Source organism: Phalacrocorax aristotelis, chromosome Z (assembly GCF_949628215.1).
Source record: "Phalacrocorax aristotelis chromosome Z, bGulAri2.1, whole genome shotgun sequence".
NCBI lineage: Eukaryota > Metazoa > Chordata > Aves > Suliformes > Phalacrocoracidae > Phalacrocorax > Phalacrocorax aristotelis.
In genome coordinates, this window is record NC_134311.1 from 17,180,507 (window position 1) to 17,202,855 (window position 22,349).

The window sequence follows — 22,349 nt, forward strand, 5'->3', positions numbered from 1 at the left end:
CCTGTGCATAAGTGCTGCTGCTGGACTGCTAGTTAGTGTTTCTAATCTGATCGTGAAGTTATTTTTTTATTCAGTATTGCTTGGTTTCACTTTTAATAAATCTTCTTGGAAGTCCGTGACCAGTATCTTGGGAAGTGTTTTTGCATTGCAAACACAGAGAAAGTAAGTATTTTTTGTTTTAATCTTGTTCTTGGTAGTTCTCTTAAATGCAAGCCCTGCTTAAGATATTCTTTTACAGAAGTGTACAAAGCTTTTACTTTCAGTTCAAATAACCAAAAGTAAGTAAAGGCCACATACCTGAATAATTGTGTTTCTAGGTACAAGCAGGAAAGAACAATGAAGAAAATGCAGTATGATGTGCAGGTCAGAACATAGAGTGTGCAACTAAATTTGTGGCTTTGTCTTTGTGATATAATCTGCAAAATTGCTGTTCAAATAAGACATTAGTAAATTTTTTATAATATCAGGATATATGGCTCACTAGAGTAAAGAGCCTTTGTGAGTAGCAACTGTTATTTCAAGTACTTTGTGTTATTTTAGAAAAGTGTTTAAATTGGAGGTTTTGTTCTGCAATATCTGTAAAAATGATGTCATTTTCTTTGTTGGGAGAGAAGTATTCTACTTGAGTCAATTGTCAGGAGGCTTAATGTAATAAGGCAGTTTGTGGTCTGACTAAAAGAAACACCGTGCAAAAGAAATTCCCATAGCAGTTTGTTTTTAACAGAAAAACTGAGTTCACCTGAAACATAAATACATTGAAAACCAAGACTTAATAAGGTAGAGCAGCTTTACAAGGAAACAGAGTGGGTTGCTGTCCAAAGCATGTCTTGTCATGACTATGGTTTAACGAAATACCTGTGTTAATAATAATATAGCTTTATCAACAGTATAACAGCAGGTTTTTTGCAATAAATGGTCAGGCAAGCTGACATAAGTACCCTTTGCATAGTGAGAGAAAAAAAACCCCAAACAATTAAAATAGTGCATCCTGTTTCATTCTCCTTTCTTTAATTTGCAGGATAAAAGTTGTGTTTCTCACTCTTTCAGTGCATTTTATAGGCAACAAGACACATTTCCTCACTTTTTCCTGGGTTCATACAATAAAGGAGTTATCCTACTGCCTGCCTTACTGCACAGAGACCTGATATTGATTAACTATCACACTGGCATCAGAACTACTCTTAGGATTCAATTTTTTTGTTGTTTTGCATATTTTATTGATCAAAAGTGGTAAATGAGCATCAAGCGTGCAAGAAGACGATGAATTGTTTACTTGCATAAAATAACCTTTCAATAAGGGAAGATGCATTGCTCACACTTTTGGTGCTGTTCTGCTGCCCGAAGCAGATGGCATTCAGCTGCTATTGATTTGCTCCTATAGTTACAGAGCAGCATGTAACAAGGCATGCTCATTTCTCTGAAAGAGGTGAGGTTTTTTGCCAGGGTGGCAGGAGTGAAAAAGGAAGGACGGGGGGTTTGGGGGATTGTTTTGGGGTTGGGTTTTTTTGAAGAAAAATCTCAGGAAACCTTGCAACTTGCTAACAGCAGCTCTGTGCAAACATAAAGAAGGGTTTGTATGGTTGCAGAGAAAAGGGAGTTACGTTGTCTAGTTCTAGCACTTCTGGTAACCTCAATTGCCACTGCAGATTGAATCCATGCACAAGCAAGTAACATCCAGAATTTAGCATCACAGACACTACACCACACTTCTTAGCTGCTTTATTTTTTATTTATACATGTTTTTTCATACTTGTATAAGAACTGCTGACTCCTTAGCAAAACAAAATCGTACTGCAGTATGCTGGGCTTGATTCTGGAAATAGTTCATATCACTGATGAGTAAAGAACTCTATAATTTTCTGTTGGATCGCTCCTGTAATGGAAAAGGGTACTTAATGCAGAATTTTAGCATGGTCAAGATCTGTAGTTGTTTGACAGATTTTAGTGAAATGTAGATAGAAGAGGGTTTCAGTAAATACAGCATAGGAATGGTTGTTCTAAGACAAAACATGTTAGATAATTTAAAGTCTTATTTATAGAACAGTAGTATGGTGGGTGGTACTGAGAAGTGGGGTACAGACCTTGATCAATCTGTTTTAACATAGAAATAACCCATCTGTCAAGATCCACAATGTGGTAGGATGAGGGTTAATAAAGTCAGCCTCTTAATGACAAAACTGGACCAGTTAACTATTTTTACAACATTGACTGTCACATATTAAAGCCTTCCTTGCCCACCTGACTGCTCTGCAGTGACTCTTACTGCTGGAAGTGCTTAATGCTGATTCTTGAACGGTCTTGGGCATCTTCCTGCTCTAATGTTTGGAAAAATAAAATAATTTAGTCAGTTATGACTGCCCTGCTATCCTCCATGTCATTTATATTGTATTCCTTTTTAATGAGAATAATATGTGAATTATGCCCCCTGACAAAATATTCTCACAGTATAGTTAGTAGCTAGTTATTTATCAAAAATTTAATTTAAACGTGCATATTAGTGTCGGCTAAAAAATGTTGTACTTCATCTGTTCAAACTTCTGTTCTCTGACATTGATTCCAACTTGCTTGTGTAATTTATGAAATGCTGTCTAAGCTTTTTTAATATCCATATGGTTAGAAGTCACTACATCTCGACCATTTGTTATGCTGCTTCTGTAGCATAAGCAGGCAAGAAGAGATTGGCTGAGTCTTTGACTTTAACCTCTTGGTTTCAGTCCAGAGTAGAAATTTCTTGTGAATGTTTTTCAAAGAGAACAAACCTTGGCGAGTTTTTCAAAAAACAGATGCTTTTGAATCAATGGCTAATGCTGTCAGCACAGCATTTACTGCATTGTTCTAGGTTGATTGGGTCTTGCTCTCCTATGGGGCTAGGGAAATGTTTTAAACATAAGAATTATTAGAAACAGAAGTTAATTTAATAGGACCTGGAAAAGTGCATGGTTTTAAACAGGGTTTTCTCTGTTACAGTGGTTCTATGATAAAACCAATTAACAAAACATACATTTATATAATTGTTCTATTCCTGTGGAGTCTATTCATACTGTTAGACTGACTGTGGTTTTCCTCAGCCCCCGTCTCTCTCATTTCTGAGTTTGTTAGCAGTCAAAATTTACTTTGTGCTTCTTTGCCCTTGTGTAAGCAACCACCTCATTATGACAGAATTAAGATATCAGAGTATATTAATAATTCAGAAAAAAACCCAAGATTTTTACTTGCTTTTCCTGCTAAATCTAAGTGTCTTGCAAATGCAATATGTATTTTGTTGTTAAGCTGATTAAAATTTATTGTAAGATTCGCAGGTTTTAAAATTAAGCTTAAGTTTCCTTCCAGTTACTTTTCCAACTTTGCAAAATAGCCTAGAGTCCTTATTCCGTACCACATTTTCTGCAGAAAGGGCTACCAATACTCAAAACTAAAAAACAAAACCCCCCAAACCTCCACCATATAAGTCTAAATATATTTGGTCAGCTATGTTACCCCTTCTTTACCTCTGTAAAAATGACACAATGATTTCATTAACCCCAGGTGCAGTGAATTCCCTGTGCTTTCTATGTTCTCTTGTTTGGACTTTGGAGTGGGTACCTGCTGCTTAGTCTAATTAGTTTCAAAGGGAATGTCGAGTCATTTCTCAAGAGTTCGCTCTGACCCAAAACCTCTGACAAGTAAATATCAGGGAGACAAAAGAAGAAGTTATTGTAGAGTTGAATAGCATTTTTGTTACAGTACCTTGTGGAAACAGTGCAGATGAGGAAATCATCCTCAGGTGATTTCTGTAATTTTTTCACAGGACATTTGCATGAAATTGTCATTCTTCTGGATAGTGAGACTTGTTTTCATAGCTAACTTCCTCAGTCCTCATCTACCACCTGAGTCTTTCCTTGTTCACAGGAAAACCAGCAAAATGAGTTAGAGCTGTGGGACGTTCCTTATGAAGCAAAAAAGAAATGAAAATGCTATTTCAAGGCTATTCTTAAATGTTTTAGTATTTTTCTGATATTTTTCAGTTCTTTCAAAGCTGTGTTATTTGACCAAAACCACGTTGTCCAAACAAAAAATCCAACACTCAGTCCAACATCTGTGTCTTAACAGAATAGTCTGTGACATTATCCAGAGTGGAGATATGCTGCAGAGCTACTACTCTGTTTCTTTGACTGCTGAAGTATCATTCTGTTTCACTTGATAATTCCTCCTTAATACACTCTCCATTTCCATGCATTTTCAGTTCAACAAATTCCTCTTCCATCAATCTATTCAGTGTCTCCTTAAACACATAAATTTTCAGCATCTGCAATGTCCTGTGGCCCATGGTTCAGCTACTTGTTCCATGAACAAGCCCCTCTTTTATAATAATAATATGTAATTATAATTTATAATAATTCCTTGATTCCTTTTCTAATAGTTTCTAATAAACTTTTTATTTGCTTTTCTAAAATTGCTGCTGGATAGCAAAGCTTATCTTTTGAGGAATATATTGTAGCCCCCAGCATCTCACTTCTCTGATCACTAAGGTCAGTCTAAAGCCCATCGTTGTTACTTTTTTTCCAATATGCATCACTGTGGGCTGTGTTCTCCCAGTCTGTCTTTCAGGACATGTAACTACTTATTTATCTTTGCAAGGATCATGACTCCTGATTTTGCCTTAAAGCCTTTGGTGGGTTCTTTGTCAAAAGCCTGTTGGAATTGAAAGTATGCTCTATCAACAGGGTCGCATTTACGAGTGCTTGTTGATCCTTTCAGGGGTTGCAGTAAGTTTTAAAATAGGGTCTCCTTTAACAGCAGCCTCTGATTTTTTTCCAGCCAGATGTATTTATCAATGTGCCCACTAATTCTGCTCCTTATTGTAGTTGATACTAACTTTCCTGCTACAGGCATACTAGTTGATAAATCCTCAGTTTTCTCATGGTGCTCTTTTTTTTTTTTTAAAAATGTTCGTCATTTTTTTAGTCCTCCTGTTCTGAAGCGGCCATAAACAATATGGTATACACCAATGTTAATTCAGAAAATTCATCAGTGAGTTCCCTTAGGCCCTCTGGAGGAATACTATGTGATCCTGCTGACTTGTTACTGTAAGAAGCAAATACTCTTCTGTGTATTTTATGACCTCAATTAGAGACATCCTCTGATGAGAATCCAAAAAAAAAAAAGGAAAACTAAAAGTATATGTGGAGGTAAGTGATGCGGAGGTAAATCTGACAGTGATGAATACTGAGGGTTTGATGATGGCTGCTTATGGCTTGAACAGGAGTACTCCTTTTTACCTCTACTTAGGTAAAAAACTGGCTGGAAGGCCAAGCCCAGAGAGTTGCAGTGAAATGGAGCTAAATCCAGTTGGTGGCTGGTCACAAGCAGAGTTCCCCAGGGCTCAGTTATGGGGCCAGTTCTGTTTAATATCTGTATTAATGATCTGGATGAGGGGATTGAGTGTACTCTCGGTAAGTTTGTAGGTGACACCGGGTTGAGTGGGACTGTTGATCTGCTTGAGGTTAGGAAGGCTCTACAGAGGGACCTGGACAGGCTGGATTGATGGGCTGAGACCAATTGTATGAGGTTTAACAAGACCAAGTGCCAGGGTGTGCACTTGTGTCACAACAACCCCACACAGCGCTATGGGCTGGGGGAAGAGTGGCTGGAGAGCTGCCCAGCAGAGAAGCACCTGGGGGTCATTGGTCAACAGCTGGCTGGACGTGAGCCAGCAGTGTGCCCAGGTGGCCAAGAAGGCCAACAGCATCCTGGCTTGTATCAGCAACAGTGTGGCCAGCAGGAGCAGGGAGGTGATCGTGCCCCTGTACTCAGCACTGGTGAGGTCGCACCTCAAGTGCTGTGTTCAGTTTTGGGCCCCTCACTACAAGAAGGACATTGAGTTGCTGGAGCGTGTCCAGAGAAGGGCAATGAAGCTGGTAAAAGGTCTAGAGAGCAGGTCTTATGAGCAGCGGCTGAGGGAGCTGGGGTTGTTTAGTGTGGAGAAAAGGAGGCTCAGGGAAAACCTTATTGTTCTCTACAACTACCTGAAAGGAGGTAGTAGTGAGGTGGGTGTTCAGTCTCTTTTCCCAAGTAACAAGTGGTAGGAAGAGAAGAAATGGCCTCACAGGGGAGGTTTAGTTTGGATATGAGAAAAAATTTCTTCACTGAAGGGGTTCTCAGACATTGGAACAGGCTGCCCAGAGAAGTGGTTGAGTCACCATCCCAGGAGGTACTAAAAAGACATGTAGATGTGGTGTTTAGGGACATAGTTTAGTGGTGGATTTGGCAGTGGTTGGTCTTGATCTTAACAGTCTTTCCAGCCTAAATGGTTCTATGACACTGTGATGCCAAGAGAGCGTTATTACATACTAAGACAGGAACATGCACTAACCGCCAATATTTAGAGGTGTGGTTTAACCACATCTGGCAACTAAGCCCCACTCAGCTGCTTGATCATGCCTGCCTGGTGGGATGAGGGAGAGAATCTGAAGGGTAAAGGCAAGAAAACTCATGGGTTGAGATAAAGACAGTTTAATATCTAAAGCAAAAGCTGTGCACACAAAGTAAAACAAGGAATTCATTCATTGCTCCCCATGGGCAGGCAGGTGTTCAGCCATCTCCAGAAAAGTGGGGCTCCATCATGCGTAACTGTTAACTTGGGTAGACAAGCGCCGTAACTCTGAATGTCCCCCCCCTCCCTTCTTCCCCCAGCTTTTTATTGGTGAGCATGACATCATATGGTGTGGAATATACCTTTGGCCAGTTGAGGTCAGGTTTCCCAGCTGTGTCCCCTCCCAGCTTCTTGTGCACCCCCAGCCACTCGCTGGTGGGGTGGGGGGTTAGAAGCAGAAAAGGCCTTGACTCTGTGTAAGCGCTGCTTAGCAGTAACTAAAACATCCCTGTGCTATCAACACTGTTTCCAGCACAAATCCAGAACACAACCACATACTAGGTACTATGAAGAAAATTAATTCTATCCCAGCCAAAAACAGCACAAAAAGAACAGCCTTAGGACTGAAGAAACAGTTGCAAATTCGGAAAATCTAGAACTGACATTTTCAGTGCCAGCTTTATTTGCCTTAGAGTAGAGTATGTGTTTATGATAGTCTTTAATTACCTGATCAGATACCATTGCGGGTTTTTGCTTCTTTTTCCCATCCAGCCTCAGTGCACAAGAATCAGCAGGAGAACATCAGCTGACTGGTTTCCAAACTTTCCAGGTGTTGTAGTTTGCAACCTGAGTGTTGGGGTTTTTTTCCATTGCAGTGTGTTTGTATTTAGTTCCTTTAAGCTTTCAGAAAACAGTACTGCAAGTTTAAAGCTCTTCTGCTTTACCCGTTGTTGTATTGTGTATTGTAAGTGCTGTTGCTTTTTTCCAAACCTTCTTCCCCTGCACTATTTTTGTCTAAGATATTCCTGCACCTGTTTGTTAGTAGCAGCATCATTAATATGGTCTTAATTACTTTTAGTTGTCCATTGTCTTAGTGGTCCATTGATTTTTAAAAAACACTTCATCCATTTTAAAATTAATGTTTATTTTTGTGAATACAAAATTTTTGTGAAATGAACAGTGTTGTGTCTTTCTGTGTCATTAATGGATCTGCTTACTCTTTGTGCTACTTTTTCCTGTTACTTATTTTTAAAAACCTTTCTTGTTCTTACTTTTTTAAATATCATTAACTCATCCTGCCCTTCTGCTTCTTTTCCTTTTGCTCTGTTGATTTCTTCATTTCTCATCCAGCTTTGTCTTAACCTCCAATCCTTTGAGCAGTGTCTCAGGAAATGATATTGACTGCTTCCTTTCATTTTTATTTTTCAAAGGAACTGTAGTCTGTTTACTTTGTTTCTAGTCTTTCAAGGGCTGGTCTCCTGTTTTGCTGCAGAGGGATTCACTGTTTGCTCCCACTACACTGTGTTCCCAGTTTTCTGAAAAAAATTCAGTATTGGATTTTTCACATCAAATGTGTTATATTTGTACACGTAGCCTCAAGTCAATCTGCTCTGCACTTAGTAGTTAAGTATTGGTTGGAACTGTAAATGTGTAATTAAGTAACTTTCTGTCTAGAGTACTCACTACCTTAAAAATTACTTGGTAGTATTTTTAATCAAAATGAGTAAAGTGCTTTAAAGTTAGGTTAGGTAAGGCTTAAGTAAAAACGTTAATAGCTTATAGACACTGTCATGAGTTTCTGCATACACATTTTCAGTGATGATCCAACAGTTGTTTAACCTATTGGGCTTCCCTTCCATCTAGTCCGTTTATCCTCTGTGTAGTTTGAGAATGCTGTGATAGATGGATTTGTCACTCAGGAGATATCTGGTGAGTTTCAAGCTCACTGGAAGTATAACAAATTGATCTGAAACGTGGTGCAGGAATTTTTCTACTATTCTGCAGCCTTGAGGTTCAGAGCTGCAATTCCTCCCTGCACTTTTTTTTTTAAAAACTTTTGTGACATTACATTAACTTTCAGATAGTAACTTATGGGTCTTTGTTGGAAATATTTTGGCATACAAAACCTACAGTCAATACCTTGTTCCCTTTCAAGCTCCACTCTTACTGTTGGCATCTTGTTTGATATGGAGCCTGGGAGTGTTAGCTAGCTGGTGCTTCATATGGAGCATCACTTCTATGTCACTGTGTGTGTGTTTGCATGCTTATTTTATCTTTATACAGAGTTTTAAGCATGTTTGATAACCTTCTGTTCTTACAAAACTGCCCATCAGTGATTGTTTCTGGTAGTAATGAAAAGTGAAGAGTCCTTACTACAACTTAAATGACAACTTATTTAGAAATAATTCTTGTTGACAACAACATCCTCCCTGAAGAAGGAAGTGAGATTCTTCATAGTTGTTCAAAATGGGTAATACAAAACATTATTGTATCTGCTATTACTTTAAAAAAAGGAAAGCTTGCTCTTAGAAGTCTGGTTCCTTCGTCTGCTTGGTTTTTAGTTAATATGTTCTTTTGGTAACCTTTTTATCATTTCATGGGACTGTGTAAAGCAGTTCAGGAAAAGCAGGTTAATAGAAGAATATAGACTCTAAAGCGTTCCAAAAGATGTGGGTTTTGGTCCCAGTGGAGACTGACACTCCAGCCTACTTACTGTAGCTGGAATGTATTGATTTTCTTCTCCCCCATTTTAGCTGCACCGCTGAATTAGGTATTGTGAAGCATCTTTCCCTGTGAAGAGAGGAAAAACTGTCATGAACTTTTTCACCCTAACAGTACAGCATTTCAAACTAAACCCGATTGAATGGAAAAGTCTGTAAGGACTCTTAAAACCTTGTAACTTAGCTCGGCACTCTTTTCTCCCCCTCCAACAGCTGTTCCAGCAACCTTGAGGAAGTATGATAGATGATTGCAAGAAATTAATTTTTAAATCTTTTTTTATTAAAAACAACAACAACAGTGATATTAAAACTCTGTGAAAACTATGCATTCTTGTGGCATGATCTCCTAAGGTTAGCAAAGTGGTCTTGTTCAGGTTTTCAGCAAGATGTTCAGTTACTGTTATAATTGGCTGATGAGTAGGTTTGGACCTAACTAGAATGCCAGTGTTCGATTTCACAGTGTCCTCTGTGAAGATATGTCACCATTTACCCTGGCTTTAGTGACAATTTTCTAAAAAGGAAACTCGTGGGAAATCATTATGCTGTTTATATGTCTCCCTTGTTGGAGAGCATTATCCTGTGATATTTTAGCACTGTTTTCCACTGCATGATGGCATCTAGCTAAGGTTAGGGCAGAACAAGTCCCTTTGCAATTTCATGACTATATTTTACTTGCTGAAGGAGAAAAGATAACCGACAATTAAGTATTTCAGATGTCACTGAAAGAACATGTGCAACTGATCAATGACATCCTTGGGGAACGTGATTTTATGAAACTGATAAAGTAGAAAAATTGGGATTTTTGTGATTTGTGTTACATAATAATAATTGCACCGTTTTGACGACAGACATTTCTGCTGATGTAAACATCAGGCTTTCCCTTGTGTTGTTTTTTTTTTTCCTAAAGCACAGAGTAGTTCATTAAAGTGTGACAGTAACAGATAAACACCCTTTATGATTTTCTAAGAAAATATGGTGCTTATACTCTTACTTCAGCTGAAATCAATGAGTTTGAAAAATGTATTTCTGGAGTCACTTCCTGAATAACTTGCCAGAGGTTGTGTTAGGTGTTTTAGTTTTGGGGTTTTTCATGTCTTTTAGGAAGGAAATATACATGTTGCGTTTTTTTCTTAGATTAGTCTACTTAGCACCCTGGGGCCCATATTTGAAACTCATTGCTACGATCTTGGTAGAATTCAGACGTATTTGAAATTCTCATTACTAACAAACTACTTGTGAGGTTTTATTTCCTTAAATATATATATCTTTAAGTCTGTGCAGACCAAGGAAGGTAGTAGTCATGTTTACAAGCCAAAATCATATATTCGCTTGAACAAAGACTACGGTTGAGCACATTACCTCACAAATTATACATAGTGGTTTAGAGAATTTACTTGCTGGTTCCTTTTCTGCTCAGCTATTGTTTAAAGATCATCAAGTTTGTAAAATACGTATTTCTTAAAAGTTTTCAGTCAGAGGTCAAAAATCTGTTGTGTTATGGAGTGTTCCAGGTAAGTGAAGCCAATTATGATAACATTTATTTCTGATTTAAGAGTATTTTTTTAAAACAACTTAAATAGGAAGTTGAGAATGCTTACATTTTCCTCTGGACATCCACTTTGGGCCACCACCAGAGGTGGGAAATGCAGCTAGACAGACTCACCTAATCCAGTGTGGCTGGCTTGGTTTGGTTTGGTTTGGTTTTATTCCCAGTTTTTTTCTCTTTTCCTTTGGTGTCTACCATATATGTTAAATGGGTGGATTATGTGCTGGTCCTTTTCTACATCAAAGCCAATGAAGTCAAGCCAGAAGATAATTTGCCCCCTTATTAGTATAATTAACTTGTATCTTCATTTCTTTTTTAATTCCTTAAGATGTATGTCACATTACATCAGTTGAAAAACCCTTCGTTGTTCCATGCAGTCACTCCTCCTTTCATAAAGCTCTGGAAATGTCAAAATTCCTGATCAACAGAGGCAGCATCCAGAATACAGTGCAGTGCAAATTTGTGTTTGCTTCTCTGCAAATTCTACATTTTCAAGTTTATTGATCACAAAAGCAGAGTTATTGACAGTTAACAAACTATGTGGATTACCACACTAAAGCAGGTGCTATTTGCTTACATCTGTTTGTGAACTGCATTTAGTCAGGGCAGGGTTAGCAGGGCTTGAATTGACTTGATGCATGTTGTGAAAAAAACCTGAAAGAAATAGAATGAGTTCTTAATCTGGAATGAGTGGAAGTAGAAACTAATAGGTTTGTAATAGCCGTTGGGAGGTTTCCTTTTACACAGTGGTGTATCCTTCTTCCCTGACAAACACTGTTCTGTTCAGAGCCTCAGCAGGCAGCTCAACTTTTGGAAAAAGCTGCCAAGGAAGTGTAAGTGTGAGGTTGCACATAAGCACTGGGTACCCTTAAACCTCTTTATAGAACTTTTTGCAGTTCTTCATTGCATATAATTAGTAAGATGGTTTTATTCGAGCAAATCATATGCATTGTTATGCAGTTCACACACCCTCTGAATATGCATCCACCTCCATCCCTCCTTCTGTGCATAACCTGAATGCAGAACAGGATAAATTTTGCAGCAGCAGAGTGCTGATTTTGCAGTATGCAAAAGAAGTGGCATTTTTTTAATGGAGCATCTTCATATAGAGGTGAACTGAAAGGCTTAACACTTGCCAGCATTTCAGACTTCCCTGTTTGTTACATCTGTTAAAATGTACAACAGAAGAGTTCAAAAGCTGCACTTTTCCCTGTTCTTTTTTTCAAACTTTTTAGTGATGGCCTCAGCTGTTGAAGAAATGTAGACTCTGAAGTGAGATTTGGAAATGTAACATGAAAAAAAGAAGCAGTTCTCAAATATCTTTGTTTCCAAGTGTGTTTCTCTGTGCACATCTTATGTAATTTTTACACTAACTAGGTTTTCATTACACAAATTAGCAAACCATTTGCTATAAAACCTGCTATAAAATCTAGATGACCTCTAGATGTCTCTTCCAACCTAATTTTTTTTTGTGATCCTTTTATCCTCTACATACCATTGCATCTCCCTAGTGATATTGTAATGTAAAAGAATTCACGCAGGCGTAAGTTACCTCCTGAATGTAAACAGAGTTTTGTTTCTTCCCATCATCAGTCCTGTTTCTTCTCTAGGTTTTGTTTCTTCTAACGTAGGGTGTGAAAGTGAACAGGATGAATGCGGATAGCTTTACTTGTACAAGTCGTTTTATTTATAAACGTAGTGAAGTTTCTTCCATGCATATGTTCACTCCAGATCCAGGCCTTTATGAAGGAAAGTTCTTTAGGGAAGAGCTTGTAGCTTTCATTTGCATGTGAAGTATGTGTGTTATGGCAGAATGTATGGCAGTGTGAACAGTAAATAAATAGGGGCTTTATCTTTCAGGTGAGACATTGGTTGGGTTTATGAACCGTTTAGTTTGTCTTATGAAAATTAAAGATCAACAATTATTTTTGGTCTGCTTCTCTGAAACTGTCAGATCTTTTTCCTTTAAAAGTCATTCTTTCATCATGAACTTTCACCTAAGCATCTCATTTATTTGCTACATATTTTTAAGTGTACTTGTAATTAATTTACTGAAAACTGTAAATCATCTCATCAATGGAAAAACAAGGGAGGATGGAGTCTGGCCATTATGTCACTGCTGTGGAAGAACGTGGCAGGTCCAGCCAGCAACTCTTTGGTCAGAGCTTTGTCCTTAGGAGTCATAGCACAGATATAAGGAGTATGTTGTAAGCTGATCTGTCAAGCCAAACAAAGTGTTTCCCTTGTTAGCATTTACCAAGGCATGCATTAATAAAATTGCACAAAGTGGAGACTTCCTTTTTCCGCTGATGTGCCAGACAGGCGTATTCTGTGAGGTGAACGCGAAAGCACTGAGCTGTAGCTGCTTTAGTTTATGTTTTAAATGAACATAACTTTATTCACAAATGAGTGTGCCAGTAACTTAGTTCCAGAATCAGACATCTCTGCTGAGAGGCGTCTAGCTTGGCAGCAGTGATGGCAGGTGCAAAAGACTGTGGTAGCACAAGCTGAATGTATTTATATGTGATTCATTAAGAATTGTGGTTTTCCGATTGAAATTAAGCACTCCAGAATAGGTTTAAAAAAAATGGAGAAGAATTGAAGAGTGTTGAAAGTGGGAAATGTTTTGGTAGCTTGAATAAAAGTGTGTGATATCTAAAATATTAAAAAATATCGGGTTTCTATTGTGCTTTTGGTTTTTCTTTTTACAGACAGTCATTTTAGAAAATGAAGAGCTCCCTAAAATATTCCTTGATTTCCTGAACATTCGCCATGTACCTACCTTGCCAAAAGCAGAAAGCTGTGGGTAAGCTCTCATTTACTGAAAAATACATGGAGGCCAAAAGGCCCATATCCACTCAGTGCTGATGCAACGCCATTGACTTAAAATAGTCTTGCGGCCAACTCTAATGCTGTAAAATAAATGGACATTAGTTCATGTCAAGTATGTTTATATATCCCCAAAAGGTGGTAAAATAAATCCAGCTTGTTCAAAGACAGAAGTGAGGTTTAATGTAATATTCTTGGAAAGCAAAGGAGAGTTTAGGTGAGAAAAACATTATCTTCTCATAGATCTTGAAGTATCTACTGAAATTAATTTTTAAGATATTCATAAACACTCACTAAAGTTGCATAGAAAGCCTTTGCCTGTGTTTTATGGTCTTAGCATCTGGACAAATAGAAGTTAATTCTGTGATCATTTTATCATATCCCTTTGTGTGTTTGAAAATGGGATCTTCCACCTTTCTGATGACATCCACCCCAAAGGCCCCACTGCCCTTCCCCTGGGAAGGGTTCTTGATTAGGGTGGGAGAAGGGACTCTTAGTACGATTGCAATGAGTGTAGTGACTACAGAAATACCCAACACAGTGTAACTGGAAGCTTTGCTACCATCTACAGCTGTAAGGTTTGTAGGAAGAATAATTTATTTTGCTATGCAAGCTGACATAGTTGGAAAGTCCAGCAACGTTACCAGAACTTTCTCCCCAGAAAGCTGTGTGGCCCTTTTCCACGTTGGGGGAGGCTGTGTGGATATGCAGTGGAGAGAAGGTGAGTTGAAAAAAGTGGAGATAATTTTGAGGCCCTCCTACACTTGCTTGCAGTTGTCTATGGCCCAGGGCAGTCTCTAGACTGATTCAGAAGCTAACAAACAGGCTTGTAGTTTTCGTTTGTAGTTAATGACATCAGTCGGTACTCTCAGTGGGACTGTACCCCATCACTTCATAGATAGATAGATAAGCTTGTGAATCTGTTAGAAAAAAATGGATGCTATCATTTCCAAGTAGTGGTTGTTGTAAAATGATACAATCTCCCACGTGTCATTTCATCACGCTGCATTATGCAGCTACTCACCAGAAAAAGGTTACTCCCTTTGATGATTCTTAAAGGGTTTGGATTTTTTTTTACTGTAGAGTTAAATTTTGTTGTAACCAAAGTTTTCTCTCATTTTACTTCCAGCTCTTTTGATGAAACAGAATCTGAAGAATCAAGGTGAGCTTAATTCCTACTCTTTCTAGGACACCAGATTAATAAACTACTTGAAATCATTGGCATTTATTGCATTTGTACCTCGCAATTGACAAAATACGAGTAGTTTAGCATTAAAATCAGATGTGTTTGTTAAGTATTATGTTTAGTTTCATCAGCTGTGCTAGATCTGTCCATTTGTAGTGTGAATTGAGCGTCCTTTGCTTTTATTAAGAAGTTCCTTACAAAACCATAATAGAATACTGCTAGCTCTGAAATATTTCTGGGAGTGTTTTTTACCCATTGAGGTGTATTTTTCATAGCAAGAAAATTTGCCAGAAGGAATTAGAGGTTTTGGTTCTCCCCTGTGTGTTTGATAAGAGCTTTGTGTGTATCTGGTTACACTACTTGGCACATATACATACAGAGCAGAGCGGAGAGGGCTGGCACTGGCTGGGGGAGGATGTCTGTACCATGACCAGTGTGGGAGACAGCTCTGTGAGGGGCTTCCTAGGACTTCCTCTCCATGGGTAAGGTATACAGGAACTGCTTTGGGGGCTGGAAGAATGTGCTGAAATTTTGAGTCAGTCTGGTGGCCTGAAGAGCCTGTGGGCCGTGGAGCCTAGTTGTAGGTAATCTTGTAGCCTGCCTTACGCCAATTACCAGGAAGCAGAGCAAGATCAGGAGGTCTCAAAGCCAGCTGCAAGCCACCCGTCCTGGATGCAGCCCCTTCACCTCCAGCTTCACCTTGACGGTGTCACTGAATGTCTGAGGAGTGGCCTCTGCTCCCAGGAGATGGAGCCTGGCCTTTTTGGGCAGCGCTGGTGCACAGAAACACACCAGCATGGCTCCTGTGTGGCTTGACCACCTCACTTTATCAAAGCTAGTTTGTAGAATATTCTGTTTGCTGTCCCTTGGTACTGACATCCCTGTTCTTGACCTTTCCAGCAAACTGTCCCACCAGCCTGTGCTGCTGTTCCTAAGGGATCCATATGTCTTGCCTAAAGCCAACGGTAATCAAACCTGTCATCTCTTAACAGCGCTTTACTGATCTGACCCTGCACCGCATAAACCACATTATTATTAATACCAGCCTAGTCAAATGACACTGGTCCAAAATCTAATAACCTGCCAATAAAATGATAGTTCTTATGTAAGAAACCATTAAAACACTAAGTGGGGTGGGTGATTTATAAAAAGGTGGAATTTTCTCCCCCAGTTGTTCTCTCAGACAAACCTACTGAGAATTCAGATCAAAAGATGAACAACATTGCTTTTCTTTTCTTGTTGTTGACCCTTTGGGCTTTTTTGCCTGAAGGATTTGAATTTAGAGGGCCAGTCCTTTGTAAGTGCTTTTTCCCTAAACACCAGTCACTCTACTGTGAGCATGTTTGTATTTCCTTTTGGATTATTACTATTTCTTATCATTTATAACCTCTAGAGCTCTTTGCAGGGGTGGGGGGAAGAATGTATAATTTAAGTATAATTCATGTGTTTCACAGGACATTTACATTAGCCTTCATCTCTTAATACACAGCTCAAAAGAGTGTTTGAAATAGCTTCTATTTTAATAAAAAGTTCTAAGTTCTTTGCATTATTAATTCAGAGAACTTCCCCTCTGTCTTAAATTAAATGTGTGCAGGGAAAAAAATAACATTTTTAATAGTGTGTTCCTCCTGGTTTTGTCATTTTACTTGTTTGAACTGTTACTTCTACTAAATTTTCTATTAAAAGTGTAATACTCTTTCAAGTGAGAATTTTTTCCCAGAGCTGCAAATTAAGATTTTTTTTTTTTAATGTGGCATTTTGATTTTACAAAATACTGTGTTGAAACAAAAAGTCAGGTTCTTGAGCTGCCTTGAAAATCATGAAATTTTTAAAAGAGTAAATTTAGGAAAGAACACTTGTTTACTTGTAGTTTCTTAGCCAATGAAGTGTACTTACTTGGGATTTTCTCAAGATGTATATACATTGCTGAAGGAGGGTGTAAAGAAGACAAAGCCAGGCTGTTTTCAGTGGTGCCCAGTTGCAGGACAAGAAATCAGGAACCACTTTTTCATGGTGAGGGTGCCCGAGCGCTGGCACAGGTTGCCCAGAGAAGTGGTGGAGTCGCCATCCTTGGAGATACTCAGAAGCCATCCAGATGTGGTGCTGGGCAACTGGCTGTAGGTGCCCCTGCATGAGCAGGGGATTGGACCAGAAGACTGCCAGTCGTCTCTTCCAGCTGCCACCAGTCTGTGATTCTGTTGGTTTTTTTCAAGCTGTTTTTCAAAACCATAGGGACTGCTCAAGTATTTTGAGAGAGTTAGAGAGTGTCTCTTGCAGGCAATGTCCACTCTAGCTAGTTGTGTGGCCCAACAGTATTGACCCTGTAGAGTCTTACTGAACTTAAAGTTGTAGCTCTACAGTGAAACAGCAAGTGCGGAGGTCCTGTGTGACCAAGGTCCACATTGGAAGACACATTACAGGGTCATTTAGTTTGAATTCGCACTAGTCTGGTCACGTGGACTGAATGCCCATTTGAGGCTGGAGCGCAAATCACAAAATCAATGAACAGAAGCACAGTAAGGGGAGATGGTCACTTCACAAGGTCACTCCTGGCCCAAGTGACAACAATAATGCAGAGGCACCCACAGAGTTACCTCTGTGTAAAAGCTGGTCCAGGTGCTGCCTATACTAATAGTTAGAGTGAGCCACACTGCATGTCTTAATCTTAGTGTTTAATGCTCCTCTTAATTGCAAACTTGGATTCCTTGAGAGCAGGGTGTAAATGATGAATATCAATTCCACACCATTCCTGAGAGAGAAAATGGATCTCTTATACAGTTATCCTGAAAAATGAAGACAGTGCTTAATGTTTCCAGCCCACATGTAAGATTTTACTGTAAGACTTCTATTCAAGATTTTGCAGTTCTGTGATGGTATTTATCTTCCTTCCCTAGTGTGTACTCCGAGTAAGGCTAAGCTTCCTTTTCTTGAAATCATTAGGAACTTTATAATGAGTTTTGTAACCATTCCTGTAAGTACTGCTTTATTTGGATTAAGATAAAAGCCTCTTCTAATGCATGACATGTTTAAATATCAAGTAGGCCTCATTAATGACATCTGCAACGAAGGACTTTTCAGGCTTTTGCCAAGGCATTTTTTGGCCTTGACACACAATATTTAGAATTTCTTATGGCAGGTGAATAGTCTTTGTATTTGCAGACCCTAAAACATCAAATTCATTTGCAAGTTATTCTTTACTTAATGAATTAAAACACAAGTTAGAATGTGAGTTGTAGTTTAAATGAGAATGAGAATGTGGTCAGGAAGAAGAAAACCAAATTGTAAGTCAGGAGGCTCTACTAGTTGACTCAAGTCTAGTTAAAAAGAAACAAAGTTGTTACACAACTACCATTGTCTTTAATTCTTCTTTTAGTTTGCAGCACAGAGAAAAATATAGATGAGCTTTCTAAAATTTTCTCTCTCAGATTAGTTCTTACTTTGATAGACTGATTCCTTTGTAAAAAGCAAACAAGGCTGTTCAGACTATGACCAAAAGTAAGTGTCCATTAGCAAATAACTATTCATTATACGTACTCTTTGAAGAAGGTGAACTATGACAGTTGTTTGGATCAGAAGTGGAGCTAGTCTTTCCTGGATACAGGAATGCCTGTGTTAACATCTTCCCGTAAAATAGGAAATTGTGTATTTGTGTAGTTTTATCTAGAACGTAACACTCAAAGAACAATTTTTTTTCCCTTCATTGCACTGTCTTTATAAAATATAGTCTCACCATTAGTCTAATGACTGGACTTTAAGCATTGTTCCAAAAATAAGATACATTGTTGCAAACCTCATTGATTTTCAGACTCGCTTTTTCATAATGTATCTAAGACAGTCCGAGTGCAGGAGCACATCACTTTTTGTGTAAGGTAGCCACTCCTTTTTGAGGGGGTGAAAAAAAATATTACATACTATTTTGAAGAAAAATGAAGAAAAAATTGAAAATGCTGCAAATGGAAAATGATACCTCAGAAGCTAAAAAATGGAATCTTAGATTTGCTGTCACTTGTTTGAAAATTCTTCTGACGATTCTTTAAGCTATGTAAGTATCTCAGATCTGCAAGACTGCTTCAGTGTATTTATACATTTAACTTAATGTGCTTGATTTTTTTAAGCAGCAAAGGCTCACAGTAAATCAAATACTGTAAAGTTGTATCATTTTTTAAATCAATACTCATTTTCCTATATATACTGTATGTTATAGAAGAACCAGTAAAAACTGGTTTCTGGAACTGCAGCATTTAATTTAGAAGGAAAGCATCAGATTGCCCTTACAAGTGTATTTTTAATAACATTAATGACAACAGCATAGGGTTATTCTACCAGGGTGATTTGGGATAGCTGAGCTTGCAGGACTTGAGGAATCATTATTGGATTCAAAATATTAACAAGTAATTTATAATGATGACTTACTATGAGAAGTTGGGGAAAATTATGCATGTATTGTTTGTGGTGGATGTTGCAGTTTGTTAAAACAGCCTAAAATATCTCTGTTTGTAACATCTTCAATTCACTGGAATCACCTTATTAATACCTAGGAGATTATACCTTTAAGCTAATAAGGATTTTTTTTTTTTCGTACTGAGTCCAAATCTACTTTTTCCTCAATATTTTTACCTCCAAGATTTTAGCAAAAGAATTAGGGGCAAAACCTAATTCCCACCCACATTAGGTGATCTAATTTTCCAAGTATCTCAAGGTTTTTTATAAAAGTTACATCTCCCCTTTTTGAGTATCCTGTAGGCTGATAGGTGAAGGAGAGATTTGACTAGTGTGGAAAGTTCTGTATCAAATAATCTGTTCTTCTAGGCAAATGCATTGCCTAGTGTACCAACAATTTCAAGATCGTAAGATGTGGTAAGAAGTTCTTACGATTAATGCCCAGTGATTTAAGTAAACCCCTCATTAAAAATGCAGGACTTGGCGCATTTGAAAAATATTTTCACTTCAGTACTGTACATCCTGCCACTCCTCTGTGTGGATCTATTACTGTGTTCTATCAGTTTATTATTTTTTGCTAAAATTAACATGAAGATTAAGTGCCAGCTTCCTCTACATCTGTAGTTAAGAACATAGTGGGTTTTTTTTCCTTCAGATATTACAGGATGACTTTTTGTCACACATGGCATCTTATGTTGATTAGACAGCCTGAAATTTTCCTGCCTCAAATAATCATCTGTGATTGTATAGGCATCCTCAAGCCTTCTCAGCCTAAACACTGCTGTAAACCACAATGGAAAAACAGCTTTGAAGTATTCCCAGTAGCAATCTTGGAATTCCTTCAAGTATATTGAGATTTTGTTAGAAATTGAATTGCCAGTGTAATCCATCTTCCTTGTGAGAAAAGATTCAGATAAAGAGCTGGAGCCCAGCAGCATTAAGTATTAGAACATCCCTTTAAATCAATAAGCTACAAATCTGGCAGCGCATTCATGCAATGCCCAGTGCTACACTAAAGTGGCTTTAGTGCTGAAGCAGCATTACTAGTAGCACATTCCCAACATGGATAAACAGTTGAGTGATGCAGTAACCCAAATTATATGAGGCCTCACCTAGTTAAGTTTCACAAAAACATTTATACTGTACTGACATAGATAAGAAACGAAGGTTTCTTCTTTTTTCTCTTTTTTTTTTTTTCCCAGATGACTTTCCAAACGTAGTAATAGAAGGCATTCTACATGGAATATTTTATCCTCATCTACTGCCCAGGTAGAAGTGATGTGTGGCTAGAAGAAGCTGAAGCAAGTCTCTAAGTCATGTTTAATGGAATTAACAGGAATAAAATTGTGATGTGAAAATTAGGCTCAGAAGCAAAAGGCACAACCTCAGTTTATCTTTTTTAATAAAATCAATGTCACTACAACGGCTGCTCTTAAAAAAAGATGTGGAAACAACAGCATTGAAGTTATTTATACCTTCTATATATTGACGTGCTCTAACTATTTAACACTAAAAGCTGAAAGCCATACATTGAATTACACTAATGTTTGAAAATAATTGAAAGCTTTACTAATAATTTCTATAATTTCTCTCATAAATTACACTAAACCTTTTTGCACCAGGATTTTTCCTGGTATGTTACCCATTCCTGGCAGTGGATGGATTAGACGTGCTTGGACTGAAGAGAGTGTGTGAGGAATTGGAGGGGAAAAAAAAAAAAAAGACAAGAAGAAGTTGAAAGCAACTTACAAGTATTTTGTTCATTTTTCTTAAATAACTTTGAATCTGCTCCTTAACATCAGGTTGGAAAAGAGCCAGCGCAAGTGTATGGCAAGTTTCTATTGGAAAACACCCTATCACATTCTGAAACACACAGCGCGCTCTCAGGAAATTTTCTAGATTTTGGTTGAAATGATCTTATCTACCAGGAGATTCTATATGGCATTTTTGCATCTCCATTCATTTATGGCATCTAATTTGTCTGTATGTTTACTTTTCAAATCAACTTGCAGACTGTCTTCGTTTTTTAACATTTTATAGCTCACAGAGCATGCAACTTTGTGGGAAGCTAAAGCAAGAACATGATTAAGTAGTAAAATGGTAAAAATAAAAACTGACATGTGTATATATGTTTGTTCAGATTTAACTGGAAATTAGTATGTGTGCTACTGGACATTACAAAATAAATTACTAAAATATGACATACCACTTCAGTGTATTCTTTGTGCGTTTCTATTCAAACAAGGTATTTCTCTGAGCTTATGTCATCAGAGATGGGTCTCACAGGTAGCTCTGCATGAAGCTGAGAAAATAGCAGGGCGTCTGCCCATTTAGAACTCTCAGCACCGTGCGATCTGAACATGCTAGGCTTATGAAAGTGTGTGTCTTGGGGGAAGAAAACCCGGTGTAACTGAACAGCCAGTATGCCATCGGGGTCATCAGGGGATGGGAGGGTTGCACAAAAGCAGCACGGGCAAAGCTGGATGCGAACTGAAGCCTGATCGTGGAGACACGTAGGTCACTTCCTGCTGACTACTGAGTCTGTTTTAAAGCTGCTTGGGGTTAGTGGAAAGCTGGAACTGGTATAAAAGGTAGGCCTGTGTCTACAGCACTTGTTCAGGTAGCAGAACTCTCTATGCTGTCTGTAGGATCAACCTTCCAGAAAGCTTTCAGCTACTAGCAGGAGACTATGTGGGCAAGGGAGTCGGAGGCTTTCTCACTCTTGCTTCCTAACACCACTTCCCAGTGCTGCTTTTCAGAGAATTTTACTTTAAACAGTTAGTAGAAAGAAAAATGAACAGAGATAAGTCTGATTGCCTAGCACTAGGCAACTTTAAAGGCCTCAGCAAGTTCTCCTCTAGCTGTCTTTTAAAGAGGACAGTAATCCTTTCACCGGTCTCTGATAAAAAGTGCCAGTGCTTAACCTCCGGAGAGGCCCCAGGACTGTGGGTAGTGAACCAGCAGAAGTGCCCCTGCAACTGCAAATGGCCTGTCAGGAAGGCCCAAGGTAAATCCCTGCCCGCGGCGTTAGTTCCCATTCCCTCGCGAGGGGCTGCCAGTGGGTACCTACAAGCTCTGTGTGCTCTTCCCCTGCACCGCTCCAAGCCTGGATGCCTCACATGGGCCCCAGGATACCCTTCAGGAAACTCATCACCACAAAGAGTGGCATGCTGCCTGCTGTGCAGGTGGATGAATCCTGCACCACCTCTTCTACCTTAAGTTCTAAACCTCTGGAAACTCCAGAGAAAAAATTCCCATCTCCTTCCTATGGAGTAC

At 38.6% G+C, this 22,349-nt stretch overlaps 1 protein-coding gene across 7 annotated transcripts in view; it reads left to right on the forward strand.

Moving 5' to 3' along the window:
* The window catches only part of SNX24 (sorting nexin 24), a 91,105-nt gene extending 69,824 nt beyond the window's left edge, over nt 1-21,281 (forward strand). For 5 of the 7 annotated variants that reach the window (XM_075079745.1, XM_075079749.1, XM_075079746.1 and 2 more), the window contains 4 exons: nt 13,330-13,424; nt 14,577-14,609; nt 15,534-15,598; nt 20,276-21,281. In XM_075079745.1, the coding sequence (XP_074935846.1) occupies nt 13,330-13,424; nt 14,577-14,609; nt 15,534-15,598; nt 20,276-20,346 (264 nt within the window). In that variant the 3' untranslated portion in view covers nt 20,347-21,281. Of the gene's footprint in view, nt 1-13,329; nt 13,425-14,576; nt 14,610-15,533; nt 15,599-17,527; nt 17,605-20,275 lie in introns of all 7 variants that reach the window. The other 2 variants (XM_075079750.1, XM_075079748.1) reach the window with 1 other exon arrangement.
* Nucleotides 21,282-22,349: the final 1,068 nt, after the last annotated feature.